Genomic DNA, 17,947 nt, shown 5'->3' with positions numbered 1-17,947 from the left:
GGCCGCCCCGCGGCGTCGATCCGTGCCAGGCCAGCCGGAGGGGCCTGCGGACCGGGATGGGGGTGAGAGGGGCTGGGGGACACCCCCCGGGTCCCCTCCGGCTCCTTGCACCAGTACCTGCATCCCTGCAAGTGCCAAGGGCGGGGGGGTCCCACTGCAGACCCCCAGCCCAGCTCCCAGCATGGGGGCATTCATTTGGGGACATCTTGCCAGCACTGGCCCCATGGCCAGACTCACCAGAGCGGATCTGTCAGGACATTGCGCCCGTTGAAGGAGTAGATGGGGCCCCGTGGGGTGGCACCAGCCTGGCCCTCCAGGAGGGAGCTCCAGGACTTGGCCAGCAGCTGGCCCTGCGGGGGCAAGCGTTGGTGCTGAGCCAGGGCCAGGGGACAGGGACGAGAGCAATGCCCTGGTCCTGACCATGTGTGGGCAATAACTTGATCTGGGATCCCCCCAGCTCCCCAAAACACGAGTGCTTAGCATGCCCCCAGCAAGGCTCAGTGGGCTTTGCCACCAGCAGCCCCCACAGGGGACAGGGGTACCTGCCTTCAGGTTGACGATGGGGAGGGTTCTGTCTGTCCTCTTGACGATGGAGACCAGGTCCTGGGTGGAGGCTGACAGGAATGCCCGGAAAGTGCCATAGAGCTGGGCCTCTTGGGACTGCCGGTAGCACTGCAGGTCGGCACCCCGGATCCCGCTCATGTCACCGGTGAGGGGCACGTTCAGGGCTACCAGGCGGAGCTGGGAGGGGAGGCAGGGCAGTGGAGGGCTTGGGCAAGCCTCTGGCAGTGCCAGCTGTGCATGGAGGGGTCCCCCAAGCACCTCTTCCCCATCTCCCATGGCTGGGTCATTGGGCTCCCATCCCACGGGGTTGGTCATTGCTTACAGATGGGATCCGTGGGGCAATGGTGGTTGGCAGGATCTGGGGCAGCCCTTGTCCCTTCTCCTTCTGGACCTGGAATAGGGTGGGTTAGCTCAGCTCAGCTCAGGGACACCCATCCCTGTCTGATAGGTGCCATGGGTGCAGCACCCCCCCTGTGCCTGTTAACAGGACCCCAGGCTCTGCATGTGCTGGGCTGGCACTGCCTTGTTGACAGCCCGTTCCCCTGGGACGTCCCTCCCAGCATGGCCAGACTGGCAGCAGGGCTCACCAGTGAGTCCATCGGGGCCAGTGCGGGTGTTCTGGTGATGGGACCTCTGGTCTGCACCTGCTTCACCTCCTGAATGAAGAGGAGAAGACAGGATAGTCCCACGGGGACTTGTTCCCCCCCCCCAGCAGGCAAAGGAGGGCTGTGTCCCCTTGCTGCGATGTGAGCAGAGCAAGGGGCTGCCCACACACCTCACCTGGTACCGTGAGGTGGAGGCAGAGGGGTCGTCACCAGCGAAGAGCGACTCGGAATCCTCCAGCTGCTCAAGACAAGGAGCAGAGGGACGGGTTAGGGGGGAACTGGCTCCTTCCTGGGTCTCTGCTGCCCCAGTGCCAAATCCAGCCCAGTGCTGGCTTCCAGGGCTGGAGCCTGGACCCCCTCCCAGTGAGGGACCCCAAGGGGTGTCCTTGGTGCACGGTACCAGGAGGCGGCTCCAGCCGGTGGGGGTCCGGAGGAAGGCGCTGCTCCCCTCCCGCACGTAGACCAGGCTCCCCTCAGGCACTGAGCTGCCCGACTTCAGCATCATCTCCTTGGACCTGAACATCCAGGTCTGGCGCTGGGGGATGGAGAGGTTCAGGGCCCAGATGTGGGGCAGCTGGACAGCCCAGGGGGGCTCACCAGCGTCACCAGCCAGAACACACCTGAGGATCCGTGTGGGAGTCTGGCGGCTCCATCCGAGGGATGTCCGCATCTGGAGAGCACAGAGAAGGGGGTCACAAGGTACCTGGCACAGGGGGTCACAAAGGCACCTGGCACAGGACCCAGTCCTGCAGGGACATGGTGGCAGGGGAGTGGGGTGGGAGAGCCAGCTGCCTCGGCACTGCCCCAGAACCCCAGAATGGAGGCAAGACTTTCCAAACATCATTTTCAAGGAGGCTGGAGCCCCCAGAACACCTGAGAAGTGCCCTTACCTGCTGCCCATCCTGCCTCAGAGGCTGCCTGCGAAGGCCAACGGGGCCCGTTACTGCCACCAGGCACAGGGACACCCTTCCCAACACACGGAGAGGGGACAGGGTCCCTCTTGGGGACAGCCTGGCTGTGTCTTACCGGCTGCTTGCAGGGCTGGGCACGGAGCGGGTGAACCCTCTGGAAGCAAAGACAGGCAGGTTTGCGGGGAGCCCTGGTCTGTGCACGCTCACACGTGTGTGTCTGCTCTGGCACAGGTGTGTGCACAGCCCATGCTGTCCCTTACATTGAAGTAGAGGAAACCTGGTGCTCCGGGGGGGCCAGGGGGCCCAGGGGGGCCGGGCTTCCCAGGGGGACCTTGGAGACCCTGCGGCAGAGCAGTGCAGAGATGGGACTGGGCTGTTTTGATGCTGCCTTGGGGGGGGGGGGGGGGCAGCTCTAAGACACCCCAGCACTGTCCCTCATCCCTCCCGCTCCATTTCCTCCCAGGCCTGAATGTCCCCAGGCCAGGTCAGAATGGATGGGAGCCAGGCAGTATATCTCACATGGGGGATGATTGCTCCATAAATGTCAGGCTCCTCTTTGCCATCCTGCAGGGAAAGAGAGAAGATTAAGGCTGATCTCCATCATCCATCCTCTGTCCCTCCATCCCAGGCAGGGCTCTAGAGCCCCATGGGGCTGCTGGTGGGATGAGCTGTGGTGTGGGCACACAGAGCCACCTGGGTTCCAGCAGCAGGGTCCCCATGGCCAGGCTGGAGTCCCCAGGCACTCCTCATCAAGATGGGACCCCCTGAGGACTTACTGTTTGGTACCCACTGATGGGCACCCAGGAGCCAGACTGGCTGCTGGTGCCAGGGAAAGGGAGGTGGCCTGGTTTGCATCCGTGTTCCCCGTAGCAGCACCCCTGGGAGAGCCACAGAGAGAGAGGCATGATTAGAGCTGGGTGGTGTGTGTGTGTGTGCTGGGTGTGTGCACAGATGTGTGTGTGGATGTGGGCATGGGTGCACTGTGTGCTTGCATGGGTGTGCATGCTCCGTGTGTGCCCCAGGGGATAGTGTGACTCCCCCTCCCCGTGCCCCCACCCATCTGGGGATACCAGCAGTGCCACCAGGGTTTGGTGAAGGCTGATGCTGCCCTGGCACAGAGGGGTGAAGGGGACCAAAGGCAGCACACAGGGCTCAGGGGTTCACACTTGGGGTGTGGGGACAGGACCCCCCCCAGCTGCTCCCCCCACCCCTGTGCCCACAGTGACAAACCCGCTCTCCGGGGTCGCCCTTTTCTCCCTGGAAGGAAAGCAGAGAAGGTCCCGTTGGTGTCCCGGCCCCTGGGTCTCTGGGCTCCCCCTGGCACAGTGCTGTGCCTCACTCCATGGAGTAACACCCTCCACGGAGCTGTTTGGTCTTGACGCCACCACCAGGGAGTGCCCATGGCTGACACCATCCCCGTGTCCTTGTCACCACCTGTGTGCCTGCTGCCCCAGCTCACCTTGGGGCCCGGTGGCCCGGCCGATCCGCGGTGCCCTGCGTGGCGCGAGTCACACTGGAAGGTGAGGACGAGCTGGGGTGAGTGTGGGGGCTGGCCTCTACCCCCAGGGACCCACAGCCCAGGACCTCCTACTTACCCTGTAGTCCCCTGGTGGCCCTGGTGGTCCCATGGGACCGGGCATGCCAGGGGATCCCATCTCTCCAGCACGGCCAGGGCTCCCTGGCATGCCTGGCAGTCCATGTTCACCCTTCTCACCCTGCCAGCACATGGCATGTGGGGGCTGAGCACCCCATGTCCCCTCATGTCCCCCCAGTCCCTGCAGCCCCAGAGCCCTCCGAGGGGCTCAGTGCTGGGAGCTGCTCCTGGCTGGGGCAGAGTGAGGGGCTGGCATATCCCAGCTGCTCCATCCCCACTCCACTGGCCCTGCTCTTGTCCCAGGGCCATGGAGGGGCTGGGACCTCCTTACCTTTAGTCCAGGGAAACCTGGCTCCCCTTGGAGACCTGGTTTGCCAGGGAGTGACACAGGTCCTGCAGGACCAGGGGGTCCTTCATGGCCGGGCACCCCAGGGGGTCCTGGTGGGCCTGGGAGCCCTGGAGACCCTGGAGGGCCTTCAGCCCCAGGGAAACCAGGTGGTCCCACAGCCCCCGGTGGGCCAGGGGGTCCTGGCTGCCCCTCCCGCCCAGGGACCCCCGAAGGCCCTTCATGGCCTGGGTATCCAGGGGGTCCAGGGGGTCCAGGCAGGCCAGGGGGCCCTGGGGGTCCTTGGTTCCCTGCAGGGCTGGATGCTCCCAACTGCATGTCAGGTTGGAGGCAGTGAGGAAAGAGAGAGCAGCGTCAGTGAACAGCCATGTCCCATCCCCTGGTCCCCCTCCCCTGGGCTGCCTGCTCCCCCCTTCCCAGTGCCCCAGCCCTTGCGCTCCCCAACCCTGCCAGTCCAGCTGGGGACAGACAGGTGCCCCCCACCCAGGTGCTCACCTCATTCTCCAGTCCCCTGGGGAGGGAAGCAGGCATGTGTGGGCTCCTGGCTCCCAAGGTGCCAGGTGGTCCTGGGGGCCCTGGTGGTCCTGGAGGACCTGGGGGACCCCGGGGACCTTGGTGTCCTGGCTGTCCTGGGTTGCCAGTCTTCCCTCTCTCTCCAGAGAATCCGGGCTGGCCTTTCTCTCCTGGGGACCCTTGGTCACCTTTCTCTCCCTGTTGGGGAAAGGCAGAGCCTGGCTCCGGGAACTTTCCTCTGCCAGTGCCCACCGAGGGGGCATCCTACCCCCCTGCCAGGGGACAGCTGAGTCACCCCCAACCCAGACCGCGAAGCAAGAGTCCAAATCCAGATCAGAAAAGGTTTTTCAGGGCCAAAAGAGCAGCCAGATTTCTCCCAGCAGGTCCCTGTGGGTCCCCAAGCCCCCGTGACTCTCCGGAGGGAGGACAACTGCACCTTAGGGCCGGGAGGGCCGGGGGGTCCAGGGCGCACGGGGCAGACGCAGCTGGAGCCGTTGTACATCTGGAGAGGGAGAGAGCAGTGAGCCGTGGGATGGGAGCCCCAGCTGCAGGGTCTGGCATGGGCACCCTGTGCCCACCCCTCACCTGAAGCGCCGGGTCTGTCTCTGGGGGCACGTGTTGGGGCAGCCCCTTCTCTGTCGTCTGTGCAGAGGAGAGGAGGGGCTGAGCACAAGACCCCCAGCACCATCCCCAACCCCCATAGCACTGTGCCCATGCTGCCCTGCCAGCACACATCCTCAGAGCCCCTTGTCTGAGAACCCGTCTCTGGCTGCCCCTTGCAGCCCCCCCAGGGCCCGGGACCCCCCCCACCTTGATCTGCAGGAACTCCTCTTCATCCGCACTCCCCTCGAAGATCCTCGGGGCAGCCGTGGGTCGGTGTGGCTAGGATGGACACAGGATGGCTCAGTGTGGGGCTTGGAGGGGTCCCGGGGGGCACATGGGACCCTGCAGCAGAGGTCACTGCCCACAGCCCAGGGTAGGGGCTGAGCCCCAGTGCTGCCATGAGGGTGACGGGGGTGCCAGGAGCTGCCACGGCTCCTTCCCTGGAGGGCAGCAGCAGCTGAGCTGTGGCTCGGGGCCAGAGCAGGGCACGCTGCCTTGGCTGGGCTGCTGGGGGTGGGCTGGCAGGACACAGATAAAGGCAAGGACCAGGCAAGGGGCCCGGCAGTGGGTGGGGAGATTAGGGAGGGCTGGGGAAGCAGGGACACAGCCTGGGGAAGGCACCTGGACTCGTGTGCGTGATGGGGCAGGGCCTGGGCCCTTCGCTGCCACCCTGGTGAGGGGCTCCCGGCGTCTGGGGGCTGCTGCCAGTGGGGGTTTGCTCAGCAGCACTTTCCTGGGGGCCTCCATGCCACCAGTATCTCCATCTGAAGGACCAAAGAGGTGATGGGGCTGGAGGGGAATTGGGGGAGGGCACAGCATTCCCGGTTCCTGGCACTTGTCACAGCCACAGTGGTGCCAACAGCATCCCAACAACTCACCCTCCAGCCATATGCTGGAGGTGGCCCCCCTTGCTGGGACACAGGAGCTGGGGGTGCCAGGGAAGCTGTGCCCCCACTCCCTCCTCGTGCCTACCTTCCTCGTAGTCCAGGGTGGGCACCCCGGGGGCCGTGGGGCTGGTGCCTGGGTCTGGTGTGGTGTCCTCCATGCCCAGGTTAAACCACTGGGCCGTGGCAGGGGGCAGGCGCCCGGCCAGCGCCGAGAGGATGCAGAGGGTGCAGAGAAGGTGATGAGGGCTGCCCGACCCCATGGCGCGGCGCCGGGGCCAGGCTGTCCGGGATGGGGAGCCCTGGCTCATCCTGTTCTCCCGCCGTCTGCTCCCGTGGCCCCGGCGCAGCTCCCGCTGTTATCACATCGCCCCCCGCACGCCCGCCCCGCCCCTCGGCCGCCCCGGCCCCCGCATCCCGCGGGCCGCATCCGGCGGGGGCTGAGCACCCGTACGGCCGGGTGACTCTCTGTCCCACCCGTCAGGAACAAGGAGGACCCGCCGGGAACCGCGGGGAAGGGAGCCAAGGCCAGAAGGAGCTGCTGGAACCGAGAAGAAGGGAGGGCCGGGGGGGAGATGCTTTCTGGAAATGGGGAGTGCAGGCAGCGAAGGTGGGGCTGGCTGAGCGTGCGGGGCATCGGGGCAGGGAGAGCAACCGGCTGCTCCGCGGGATCTGCCCGGCCACCCCTGGCAAGGGGCAGGGACGGGCTGAGCCAGGCTATGGGACTGTGAGAGCTCCGGAGGGTCCTGCAGCCGGTGAGGTGCCGGTGCCCTGCAGTGTCTGCGGTCACCGTGTGCCACAGAGGGTGCAAACGATCCTGTGCCTCTCCAGCTCTGCCAGGGCCACCCTTGGCTGGGGAGTCTTCAGTTCTCTGTGAACCCCAGCCCCCCTCTCTTCCTCTGTGGTGTCCTGCAGGCTCTCCCCAGGGCTGGGGTGGCTCCAGGCCCTGCTTGAGGGAGTTGTAGGAAAGCAGCCAGAGTCCCCCCAGCCTTGGAAATCTGAAAGAGCCACTGAGGGTGGGCAAGACATACTGGAAGGCCAAAGAGGCCTGGGGCTAGGAGCACAGGGCTGCCCTGGCACAGGCAGGGAAGCTGGGCTGCACTCAGCACCCAGCACCCTCCTTGGCCACAGGGCCATGATCTAGGGGTGGGGGGCAGCATGTCTGTGGGGTGCACCAGCCCTAGCCTCATCTCCATCTCACAGGATGGTGCTTGGATGGGGACCTGGAGGAGCTGTGCCTGGCCAGGGGGAGGACAGCCCCCGGGTCTGTGCAGTGAGTGTGTCCCTGTCCCCCAGCAGTGCCTGTGCCCGCAGACACAACAGTCTCTGCAGCGGGCGCTCGGTGCTGACAAGGCCTGATAAGGTGCCACGGCCTGAGCTGGGCTGGGCACCTGTTTGGGTTTGGTCCCTGCTTGGACACTGTGTCAAGGCTGGTGCCTCTGCCCCAAGTCACGGCCACCGTGCAGCAGTGCCAGGAAGGGCAGGGGCTCCAGGGCGGTGCTGGTGCCAATGCCTTGCAGAGCCCCTGTGCTGGACTGTGAGGGGAGAAGGGGGACTGGGAAGCATGGAGGGGGACACACGGACCTTGTCTGCCCACCTGTGTTGCACCCACCTGCCTGTGTCCTGCCTGCCTGCTTGTCACTGCACAGGAGAAAGAAGATTGTCCTGGGAACCCTTGTGGCCAGTGCCACCAGTGCTGGCACTCAAGCCCCAAAATTCCAGTTTGAGCACTAGATGTGCTCACTCATAAAATGAGTTCAGGGTTCTCAGCCTGGGCCCTGCATTACAGCCTGGCTCTGCTCCTCTCATCCCATACACTACACTGAGCCCCACACCAGGGCCCCATAGCGGGGCCCAGTGTCCAAATGTTTAATGACTGTTAATTGCCATGTATGTGGTGCAGAGAGCAGCCAAAAGCCCCAGTGGCTCCCACCACCCAACAGGTCCTCAGTGGGGCCAGCTCAGACCCTGCATGATGTGTTTGTTCCCTGCCCGGGGTCCTTCCTGATGGGCTGCACTATCTCCTGGTGGGTGCTAGCAGTGGGGATGGCAGTGGTGCAGCACAAGGTGGCAGTTTTGCTGGTGTTGACCAGGGTCAGCGTGGTGACACAGCTCCCTGCAGCTGCTCCTCTTCCCATGACACGAGTTAAGCAAGTCTCTGCTGTACTCCTAGCCTCAGCACACCCTGTCCCTCACCCCACCCCAAGACCCCCTATGACCGGTACAGGCGGGTCCCCTTGGCTGCCCGAGCCCAGTGCTGGCTCAGGTGCTTCTGCTGCAGCTCGCGGGTCACCAGGCCCCCGGGTGATGCTCGGGAACAGTCCCCCCGGGCACAGGGGCTGGTCGCTGCCGTCTCCCCGGCCCCTGTCCTCCCTCCGTGCTGCTGCTCAGCTGCCCCTGACCCGGCGCTGCGGGTCTGGGGGGCGGGAGCCGCGGGGGGGGATGCTCGGGCTCCCGGTTTTCCGAAATAGCCACTAGGTGCCGGCAGCCTTCAACGGATCACGGTTTGTGCGAGGGCGGGGAAAGGGGGAGCTGGCAGGTGTGGGATCGGGGGGAGCGGGAAGCCGGGACATGCGGGGACAGGGGCGCGGGGAGCCGGCGGTGCCGGCCGGGGTGTCCCCGGCAGGCCGGGGCTGAGCTGCTGCTGACGCTGTTTTACCGTCAGCGCTTATGCCCCCGCCGGGGACCCCGGCGCCCGGTGCCCGAAGCCCGCCCCGGGCTGTCCCACGTTGGGGGTCTTGGCCACAGCCCCCGCGACGCATTCCCGTCTGTTTCTCATCCCTCCCAGCTCATCCCAGTCGCTCTCAGGAGAGGGCGGGCGGGCCGGAGGCAGCGGGGCTGCGAGGGGCCGGCCGGTGGTCTGCGGGGGGGCGGGAGGGCTGGGGGGCGCAGGACCGGGGGTCTCCGGGCTGCCTGTCCGCGCTACCCGCCCCTGGAGCTGCCCCGGCGGTGGCCGAGGTGCTGCAGCTGCCGGTCGCGGGTGCCCCCGTCGGCGGGGAGCGGCTCTCCCCGGTGCCTTCCCTGCCGGTGGCGGCGGGGGCGGCCCCGCCGGTGGCCCCGGTGCCGGCGGCGGGAGGTGTGGCCAGGGGCCGCATAAAGCCATCACCGCCGCCGCCCCGCGCCGCCAGCAGCGGACCCGAAGCGCGGGCGCGGAGCGGCGCGGAGCCGCCATGCGCGGGGCCGCCGGGCACTCGCTGCCGCCGGTGCTGCCACCGCTGCTCCCGGTGCTGCTGGTGCTGCTGGCGGCGGCGGCGGGGCCGGGCGGCGGTGAGGAGGCGATCCAGTGCCCGCCGTGCTCGGAGGAGCGGCTGGCGCGCTGCAAAGCCCCGCAGGGCTGCGCGGAGCTGGTGCGGGAGCCGGGCTGCGGCTGCTGCGCGACCTGCGCCCTCGGCCGCGGCACCGCCTGCGGGGTCTACACCGCCCGCTGCGGCGCGGGGCTGCGCTGCTACCCGCCCCGCGGCGTGCCCCGGCCCCTCCACACCCTCATGCACGGCCAGGGGGTCTGCACCGACCTGGCCGACGTCGAAGCCATCCAGGAGAGTCTCCATCCCCCAGGTAAGGCCGGCCGAGGGGTGCAGGGTGGGTGCCACAGCCAGCGGTGTCCCCCAGCAGCTCCAGTTTCTGCCAAACACTCACTCGGCAGGAGTTGGGGCTGCAGGGCTGGGAGCAGGGTGAGGTGCTCAGTCAGGACCCTGTGGTGGGATGGCCCAGGGGTGGGTGTGCATGGAGCACATCCTAGGGTGTGAGCTGCCACAGCCAGGTACCAGCAGGTCACATTCTTGCTATCCACTATGGTTGGTGGCACTGCACATGGTGACATGTGGCACTTTGCAGGGATTCATCACCCACCCTGCCCTGGCTGCAGCATGTTCCTGGACCACAGGGCAGCATCGGCCCTTGGGGACAGGTCCCAGCTGCTGGGGAAGCTCCTGGTGGATGGTGACTGCTGTGCTGCCCCTTCCCCAGACTGCTGCTGGTGGCTCTGCCTGCACTGCCTGGAGGAAGCAGGACAGAGGCCTCAGGGCACCTGCTTCCGTGGCAGGCAGGTCAGGCTGGGCTCTGGAAGTGGAGCTAGACGTGGGAGCTCAGCCCTGGAGCTGGGCAGGTCACACTGCAGCTTTGACAATGGGAATGGAGCCGGTCCCTGGAGCTGAGCATGCAGACCTGTAAGCATGGCTCCTGGGGCTGCCCTGTGAGCAGAGTGTGGCATCAAGACTCCCCTTCCCCGTCCCATGGGTTGTGATGGGGACTATGTCCTCCCTTGGAGCTGAGGAGCAGTATCCTGCCATGGGACAATCCATGAGTTGGCCTGGCCCTGTGTCCCTGTGCAGGGTCACCTGGAGCTCCCAGAGGGGCAGAAGGAGCAGTGTCTGTCCCTCTTTACCCCATGGGCCAAATCCCAGCCTCACTTCCCTCCTCGCATGGCAGATCCATGGCAGCTCTGCTGATGTTCCCATAGTGAGGAGGGACCCTTTGTGGATGAGCCCCTCCAGTTGCCCCTCTCCATGGGCAGAAGTTGGCTGTGAGTGCTTGGCACGGGGTCTGCTGTGGAGACCCCCTGCCCTGCCTGTCTGTCCTCATCCCACATCCTGCAGGAGCTGTCTGGGCTCCCTGGCCCGCAGCTGTGCTGGGCTGCCAAGGCCTGTTGGTTTTGGCTGTGCCCCGTGTAACGCAGCGTTTTTTCCCGTTTGTAGGAAACAGACTTTGCAGTTTTTTCCCTTCCTTCCCATGGTGTTTTGGCCTAGCTGGGGATGGGTGGGTGGCCGTGGGAGCCAGGCTGGCCTGACAGGCACCGACCCTGCCTGCAGCCTCACAGGTGGTGGGACAGGGCAGCAGTGAACACCTTTGCTCAGCACAGCTGGGCAGGATGTGGGCAGGACACCCCACGGCACATTGCTCAGTGCAGCCTCGGTGGGAAGGTCCCGGTGGGCTGCCCAAGCCAGCAGGAGTGTGGGGCTGGGGACTGCATCACTCCAGCCCTGCCTGGCACAGCAAGGGCACCTTGGCATGGCTGGTGCATCTGATGGGGGGCACGGGTGTATGGAGCAGGTGCCCCCTGGCTGCACCCACGTCCCCCAAGGCTGAACCCCCACGGGTGCTGGGTGAGTGCAGGCTGCAGTGGGCGGGTGGCTCGGAAGCGGTGAGCCTGCAGCTCCTACAGTAAACACTTTGTCCGGGGGCTCGGCCCGGGGGGCTCCGCATTCCAGGGAAGAGGCTGGGATCGGCGGGGGCTGGGCTTTCTGAGGGGTTGGGCGATGGCTCCCGGCTCTGCTGCCAGGAAAGAGCCGCCCTGCTCGTCTGGGCACCCGCGGAACGGAAGTTTCTAGGAAGCAAGGGGGTGGGTGGCCACTCTTGTCACCCAAGACCCTCTACTTTTGCTGCAGGTCTGGGGACCTTGTGCAGGACCCTGCCCCCTGTTCCCTTCCCATGCGCAGTGACCAGGAGGGGTAGCAGTGGCTGAGCCCCAGCTGCACAGTGCACGGGCAGTGAGGGCAGGCTGGGCTCAGCCCATGGCAGCATCCACCTCACCCCGTATGCATCTATTGCTGTCCCTCTGCACCGGGTCAGGGGCCAGGCAAGGCTGTTGCCCTGTCCCAGCCTTCCCCCAGGGTGGGTTCTGGCCTTTGTCCATGCTTTGGTTTTTCTGAGCCAGGTGCTTCTCCTGGCGGGGCTATGGTCCCTGTGGGGAATCGTCTGCATCCCTCTCCTCCATTGGGCTCATGCTGGGTGCTGAGCTGGGAGGCACAGATGTTCTTGGCCATGTTTGAGCACAGCTGGGCTCAGCAGCATGTCCCCACGGGATGGGGACAGGCCAGGCTTCCTGGCCAGTGTCCTTGGCCAAGGGGCAGGAGGTCCCTGAGCTCTGATGTTCCCTCGTGTCCTAGATCCCTGTGCTCTGCTGGACCCAGTGCTTGGCAGGATGAGCACAGACCTCCCCACATTGTGCCTGCCAAGGCTCGAGCCCCGGTAGCCGGGAGCTGTGCTGAGACCCCGCCAGGATCACCTGCTGGTGCCACCAGCAGTGACAGGCGGACTGGCTTGTGTGCCGTGTCAGCCTCAGACACCTGGATGTGTCCCTTCTGTCCCATGGGGCCTGTGGAGTCCTTTGGGCCTGGGCTGGTGGGGTGGGGGGAGCAGAGGTCTGAGGAGGACCTGGGCACTTGTCTGTCTCTCTTCCATGGACACACTCATGGTCCCTGGGCTTTGCGGGCTGCCCTGGGCTCTGCTCCCATGGGAGCCGCGCGGTGGAGCCGGAGCCCTTTGCTGCTCCCTCGGGCTCAGTGCTGTGAATCACAAGTTCGGCACGTGACCAACCTCATTTGCAGCTCCCGTTAATTGAAGGCGATGCTGAATGACTCGTTTGTGTCCCCCGTCTGTGGGCCGAGCTGCAGGCTGGGCAGAAACTGTCCTGCCAGGACTGAGTGGCTGGTCTGTGTGGCTGGTGAGGGCAGCACCCGTGCCTGCCCCCTTGGCACCCACTTTCATCCCAAACCGAGCAGAGGGGCATCCCCCAGCCCTCAGCCAAGCCAGCATCTCCGGCTCTGCCTGCCCTCCCCTGCCAGAGGTGCCCCAGCCCTAACTGGCAGCACTGGGGTGGTGATGACCAGTGCACGCTGGTGGGTTGGAGGCCTTCTGGCTCTGCAAAGGTTGCGGTTTTCCATAACTTTGTGTGAGGAGTTTCCTCATCCATCTGGAACAGGAGCATCACCGAGGGAGGTGAGAGGCTCCTCGTGCTGCCACAAATCGCTCAGTGCCTGGGAAAGTCACCTCAAGGACTGCAGTGATTCGGGGGATGGTGGGTTCTGTCCCTGGAGCTGAGGGCTGGCAAAGCTGCCTCGCTGCCCGGAGGCACTGACGTTTCATGTGACCATGTGAAAATGTTATTGGCATCTGGTTTTATTTAAGCCGAGAGATTTGACACTCTGAAGGCGTCTGGCGGGGGGAGGAGAGGTGTTTGTCGGGGGTTTGTCCGTGCCGGGGCTGGGTGAGGGCTTTGTCTGTGCTGGGGCAGAGCGGGCAGCAGCCGCTGCCTCCCAGTCCTGCCTTTCCCTGGTGTGGGAGCAGCGCATGGAAATGCCGGGAATTCAGCACGGTGGTCCCCACCGGTGCCAAACCTCCTGCCTGGCTCTTCCTTGTGTGTGCCCCCAAGGAGGGCAGGGGGGGCGGCAGGGGGGGGAAGGAGCATCCTTGCCCGAGCCCCCCAGCCCCTGGCTGGGCTCTGCTGCCCGCATTGCGCCACGGCCCCGTGGTTGGTGCCACCAGGGCTGGCATTGCTCTGCACGGGGTCCTGGAGACTTTGGGTTTGTGTTTCAAATTTCAAGGGCATGAGCCATTTCCTGGAAAAAAAACAGACAGATTAAGCAAATAACAAATAACACGAATGAAGGAGGAGGGTTTGATCGGGGCTTCGTGGTGAACTTTAACTGGGAGCCGGTCCAGGGGCCCTTTGCTGTAGGAGTGCTGGTGGGAGACCAGGGCTGGGATCCCATGGGAATGTGTTGGGCAGGAGGCTGAAGCTCCAAGCATGCTGCCTGCCTGCATCACCCCAGCAGCCGCCGGCGCTCTGAGCCCCTGCAGGCATCCAACCATGCTGCACCGTGCCCACCCCCTGCCTGCTTTGGGAAGGTTTTTCCCGTTGCTGGCTGCAATATTGATCAGCATAAGCCCAGCCTCAGGATGAACTCGGGCAGGGAGCCCTGGCACCTTCCTCTTACAGCCCAGCTGGGCTGGGAGTCAAAACGCTGCTCGGGCTGTGCCTGAGGTGGCTCCGAGAGCAGGACCCGGGGCGTCCCCCCCTCCGCTGAGCGTTGACGGCCCCCACCGGAGGGACCGGCGGCTTTTTACAAAATAAAGTCGCGCCGAGAGCTCGGGTCTCATGACGCTCCCTCCAGCTGCCAACATCTGGGATTGCAGTTTGGCTGCTCTCCTGGCGCAGGCGAGGATGCCAAACGCCGCCTTTCGGGATTGGCCCCACGGAGATTAACTTTCTTATTCCAGGAATTTCTTCTTTCATGTCTTGGCGGGGGCTGTGCCCCACGGCAGAGCGCGGCTCCGCTCCCACCGTGGTGCCTGGTGCTGCCCTGGTGCTCCCGTTCCTGCAGCAGCTCCTCAGAGGCAGCTCTTTGGAGGCACTGGGGTCTGCCTGCAGCTCCCCGGTTGTGTGTACCAGGGTCAGCTTCCAGCTCTGTGGATCCTTGGGCAAGCACCTGGTGCCTGGTGGCACGTGGCCGCCTGTGGCACAGCCAGACCCTCGTGCCACACAGACACGCCGGAGCAACTGCCCGGCACTCTCGCAGCGTGCATGTGCAACCCTGCCATAGCAGGCACAGGGCAACAAGCCTGTGAATTGTGGCTAATGAGTCGTAAAAGCTCCCAGGAGCTGTTCCCAGCGCGGCAGGGATTGCTCAGCCCAGTGCAGCTGTAGGGGCAGGAGGGGATCCAGGGCTGGGGGTGATGCCTGCAGGGACTGGGGAAGGCAGCGTGGGCTCTGGGGTCTGGCAGCACCAGCTGCACATTGTTACCAGGGGTCTGAGTTGCTCCGTGGGCCTGGGGCATTGTGGGGACATTGCCACCCCCGGGGCTGCCCTGCGGTGCTGATCCCCCTCTGGTTTCTGTCCTTGCAGAGAAGGAGGAGATTGACCACCCCAACAACAGCTTCAGCCCCTGCAGCATCCACGACCGCAAGTGCCTGCAGAAGCAGCAGGCGAAGCGCGTCAACAACGGCAACAAGATGCGCAGCAGCGGGAGCCCCCACCACCGCGAGGAGACACGGCCCATTGTGAGCACCACGGGCACTGGGCTGCGCTGGGCTGGGGGCAGGATGGGCGCTGGGTGTCCCTGGGTGGGGGTCCTGGGGTGCTGGGTGCCCCAGGGTGGGGGGCCCTTTGTGCCAGGGTGCGGGCACATCCCAGCCCCACTGCTGGCTCAGCCCCCTCCTCCTGCAGGCGCAGGGCTCGTGCCAGAGTGAGCTGCACCGGGCGCTGGAGAGGCTGGCGGCCTCGCAGACCCGCACCCACGAGGACCTGTACGTCATCCCCATCCCCAACTGCGACCGCAACGGCAACTTCCACCCCAAGCAGGTAGGACAGGCTCTCCCCCATTACAGGGGGGCTGGGGGCCACTCCTGCATTTTGCCCAGCCAGGGTGAGGCTGGGAGGGGGACATGGACAGGCCAGTGCTGGGTCATGGCGGAGCCACCCGCGGTTCTTGGCTTTCATGGGAATCGCCCTTCGGGTGTATTGGAGCCCTTTGGGAAAGCCCTGGGGTGGGATGGGGGTGGCAAAGCCCCCACGAGAACTCCTGGTTGCCCTGGCCAGGCAGCCCGTGGGGATGGGGCTGTGGGAACAGGCTGAGCACCTCACACTGAACCTGTCCCCTCAGTGTCACCCGGCGCTGGACGGGCAGCGGGGCAAGTGCTGGTGCGTGGACCGCAAGACGGGGGTGAAGCTGCCAGGCTTCCTGGAGCTGAAGGGGGACTTGGATTGTCACCAGCTGGCGGACAGCATGTGAGTGCCACCGTGGTGGCCCCGCGCCGTGCGGCGGCCAGGACCCCACTGGGGCTGTGTAGGAGAGGAGAGGGGTCACGGCCACCCAGCAGCTCCCATGGCCCAGATGGCCAACGTGCTCTGTGCCACGGCTGCCCATGGGGCACGGCACTGCCACCTGCTCCCTGACCACTAACTGCCACTGGTACGTGCTGCTGGCACCTCCATCCTGGACAGACACTTGTGTGGACAGACGCTGCCCCGTGGTGATCCCCAGTTTCCACCCCAGCCCCTCCGCGTTGTGGGACCCAGACCCTGGCCCTGCAGAGGCTGCAGCTTGGGCCTCTGCCTGCAGTGCCTTGCTGTCCCCACCAGACCTCTGCATGTGGCAGCAAGAGAGTTGCCTCATCCTGCCCTCCCTGGCAGCAGGAGGCTGCCCAGGCACAGACCAGGGGACTCCAAGCAACTTCAGGGGGCCCAGAGGGACCCTCGGCCACTGCCTGCCTGGGGCCCTCCCTGGCTGCATCTTGCCTGCAGCGTGTGCAAGTGATGGGCACTGCAGCCACACAGAGCAATAGGAGACCTTCCCCCTCCCCACTGCAGCCCCCTGGCCTGGGAACCCTCTGCCCCACAGCCCAGCCCTGTCCTGCTCCCTGTTCAGGGACCAAGCTGGCAGCCACAGCATTTTTCTCCCATCTCCCCCAGCCTGGTCCTGGTGTGAGGGGGCTGAATGCAGGGGGGCATCTCTGTGGGTGCTGGCTCCAAAGGGAGGGTTGGAGGATGTGGGATGCCTGGGAAAGGCTTCCCAGCAGGAAGGGCTTCTTTTGAGTTCTTTTTTCTTCCCCAAAGATTTTTAATATTTAAAAAATGTCATTGTTGGGGTCTCAAAACTAACTGTGTGGCCCCTGAGGCTGAAATCCTCCATCTCAGTGAAGCAAGGCACCACTGGCCATGGCTTCCAGCATCTCCTCTTCCAACTTGGCCAGTGTGACAAAACCAGGATGAATTTCTGGAAGTCTCAGTGACAGGATCTGTGGATTTCGCCAGCACAAAGTTCTCAGCTAAGCAATTGTCACTATTTTTGTAGCTATTTTTTTCTTCTTTTTTCCTTTAAGCTTTTCAGTGGGAGTTGGGCTGGAAAATTTTCACCTAAATGTCTTTTTGATGAGAAATGGCTGTGCTGGCTGCCATGGTGAGTGTGCCAAAGATGGAGGGGATTTTGCCAGTTTCTCCCCAGTCCACTCCCTGGCTCTACAGCCACAGTGGGAGATTTTGGTTTTCCATGTGGATTTGCCCTGGCCACGCCAGTGGGTGCCAAGGCCCCTGGTGAGAACAAAATGTTTCAGTTTTAGTGAAACACCTTCTGCTCCCCCAGACCCCAGCAGCTCCCTGGCACGGCACTGGCAGGGGTGTCCCCGTGTGTCTCGGCAGGTGGGGGGGGGGGTTGGCAGCACTGGGCAGGGTGTGGGTCACAGTGGCAGCCCCTGCATCCAGGGCAGCGCCGGCAGAGCCCGTGGAGCTCTCTGAGTTTTGGGGTGGCCGGGAGGTGACTGGGGACACCGGTGCTTGCCAGGACGCGTTTTGTGTCCAGCATAGAGGGCTCCAGGGTTGTGCATCGTCTCTCCTGTAGTTTAAGGCTGTATTTATACACGATCATATCCCAGTGTAAGGCTCCCCAGCCCCAGCCGTGGTTCCTGTCAGCTCCTCTCATGCCAAGCCCGTCCCTTCGTGTAGCACCGACCCCTTTTACAGTAAACTTGAACCTTTGTATCTTCAAAAGAAAAAAAAAAAAAGGTAATTACTGTATTTAATCTTCCCTGTTATTTAATGTGTTTCTATCGAGTGCATTTTATCTTTGCAATGCTTTAAAGAAAAGGAGGGGAGGGGGAAGCAAAGCAGAGAGGAGCGAGGGTCTGCAGGGATCCCAGCCCAGCTGGGCACCGTGTTCCTGCGGTGCTGGGTGGAAACACTCCCCTTCCCTGCGGATCACCGCGGCTTGGAAGTGGAAAATATGCCTGAGCTGAGAGCGTCTGGTTTGTAGATCCCGGGCTTGTGCTGCGGGAGCAGGGCCAGCGCCTCCCTGTGCTCAGCAGCATCTGCAGCCCGCGGGGCTGGGGGTCCCTCCCCGGACGGGGACAGGCTTGACCGCACTGCCCCTGCCCGGGTCCCTGGACACCCCAGCCTGGGGGACACCGTGCTGGGTTTGGGGTTCAGCAGCCCCGAAAGCCCAGGTAGCCACAAAGCCTGGGCCAGGCTGTGCTAAGGGACGGGGCGGGCAGGAGTTGGTTTTGTGCCTCCTCCTGTGTCCTGGCCCAGCCTCCTCTTGCTGCCACCGTGAGGGAAGTGAGGTTTGTCACCGCCGGCACGGAGCAGTGACACGGAGGCCTTGAGACAGCGCTGGGATGAGACCCTCGACCAGCTTCAGAGCTCAAGGGAGGACCG

At 64.6% G+C, this 17,947-nt stretch overlaps 2 protein-coding genes across 2 annotated transcripts; one reads left to right on the top strand and one right to left on the bottom strand.

Moving 5' to 3' along the window:
* Positions 1 to 497: 497 nt before the first annotated feature.
* LOC127394231 (collagen alpha-1(I) chain-like) lies at positions 498 to 6,283 on the bottom strand. Its single transcript, XM_051640073.1, has 21 exons — positions 6,109 to 6,283; positions 5,758 to 5,900; positions 5,344 to 5,415; positions 5,119 to 5,175; positions 4,970 to 5,035; positions 4,516 to 4,731; positions 4,006 to 4,332; positions 3,676 to 3,795; positions 3,540 to 3,593; positions 2,857 to 2,958; positions 2,600 to 2,644; positions 2,341 to 2,421; positions 2,196 to 2,234; positions 2,060 to 2,087; positions 1,790 to 1,839; positions 1,570 to 1,704; positions 1,345 to 1,407; positions 1,152 to 1,220; positions 887 to 955; positions 543 to 741; positions 498 to 505 (listed from the first exon to the last, which is right to left on the bottom strand). Exons 1-21 carry the CDS (start codon positions 6,281 to 6,283, stop codon positions 498 to 500), a joined length of 2,118 nt encoding a protein of 705 aa, XP_051496033.1.
* Positions 6,284 to 9,135: 2,852 nt separating this feature from the next.
* IGFBP4 (insulin like growth factor binding protein 4) lies at positions 9,136 to 17,316 on the top strand. The gene is made up of 4 exons (XM_051640264.1): positions 9,136 to 9,575; positions 14,645 to 14,799; positions 14,966 to 15,100; positions 15,402 to 17,316. Exons 1-4 carry the CDS (start codon positions 9,191 to 9,193, stop codon positions 15,528 to 15,530), a joined length of 804 nt encoding a protein of 267 aa, XP_051496224.1. The 5' UTR covers positions 9,136 to 9,190; the 3' UTR covers positions 15,531 to 17,316.
* Positions 17,317 to 17,947: the final 631 nt, after the last annotated feature.

The sequence above is a fragment of the Apus apus genome, chromosome 25 (genome assembly GCF_020740795.1).
Source record: "Apus apus isolate bApuApu2 chromosome 25, bApuApu2.pri.cur, whole genome shotgun sequence".
In the NCBI taxonomy this organism is placed as follows: Eukaryota; Metazoa; Chordata; class Aves; order Apodiformes; family Apodidae; genus Apus; species Apus apus.
The sequence above is the reverse complement of the archived record's forward strand: the minus strand, read 5'-3'. Positions and strand labels throughout refer to the sequence as shown.

What these genes read in the sequence shown, in the direction of transcription:
- LOC127394231 (XM_051640073.1), bottom strand. Translation starts at nt 6,283, where the DNA reads ATGGGGTCGGGCAGCCCTCATCACCTTCTCTGCACCCTCTGCATCCTC. An exon ending in CATCACGCACACGAGTCCAG is followed by an intron (nt 5,416 to 5,757) that starts GTGCCTTCCCCA and finishes TGTCCATCCTAG; the next exon opens with CCACACCGACCCACGGCTGC. An exon ending in AGACAGACCCGGCGCTTCAG is followed by an intron (nt 5,036 to 5,118) that starts GTGAGGGGTGGG and finishes CTCCCTCTCCAG; the next exon opens with ATGTACAACGGCTCCAGCTG.
- IGFBP4 (XM_051640264.1), top strand. Translation starts at nt 9,191, where the DNA reads ATGCGCGGGGCCGCCGGGCACTCGCTGCCGCCGGTGCTGCCACCGCTG. An exon ending in GGAGAGTCTCCATCCCCCAG is followed by an intron (nt 9,576 to 14,644) that starts GTAAGGCCGGCC and finishes CTGTCCTTGCAG; the next exon opens with AGAAGGAGGAGATTGACCAC. An exon ending in GCGAGGAGACACGGCCCATT is followed by an intron (nt 14,800 to 14,965) that starts GTGAGCACCACG and finishes CTCCTCCTGCAG; the next exon opens with GCGCAGGGCTCGTGCCAGAG.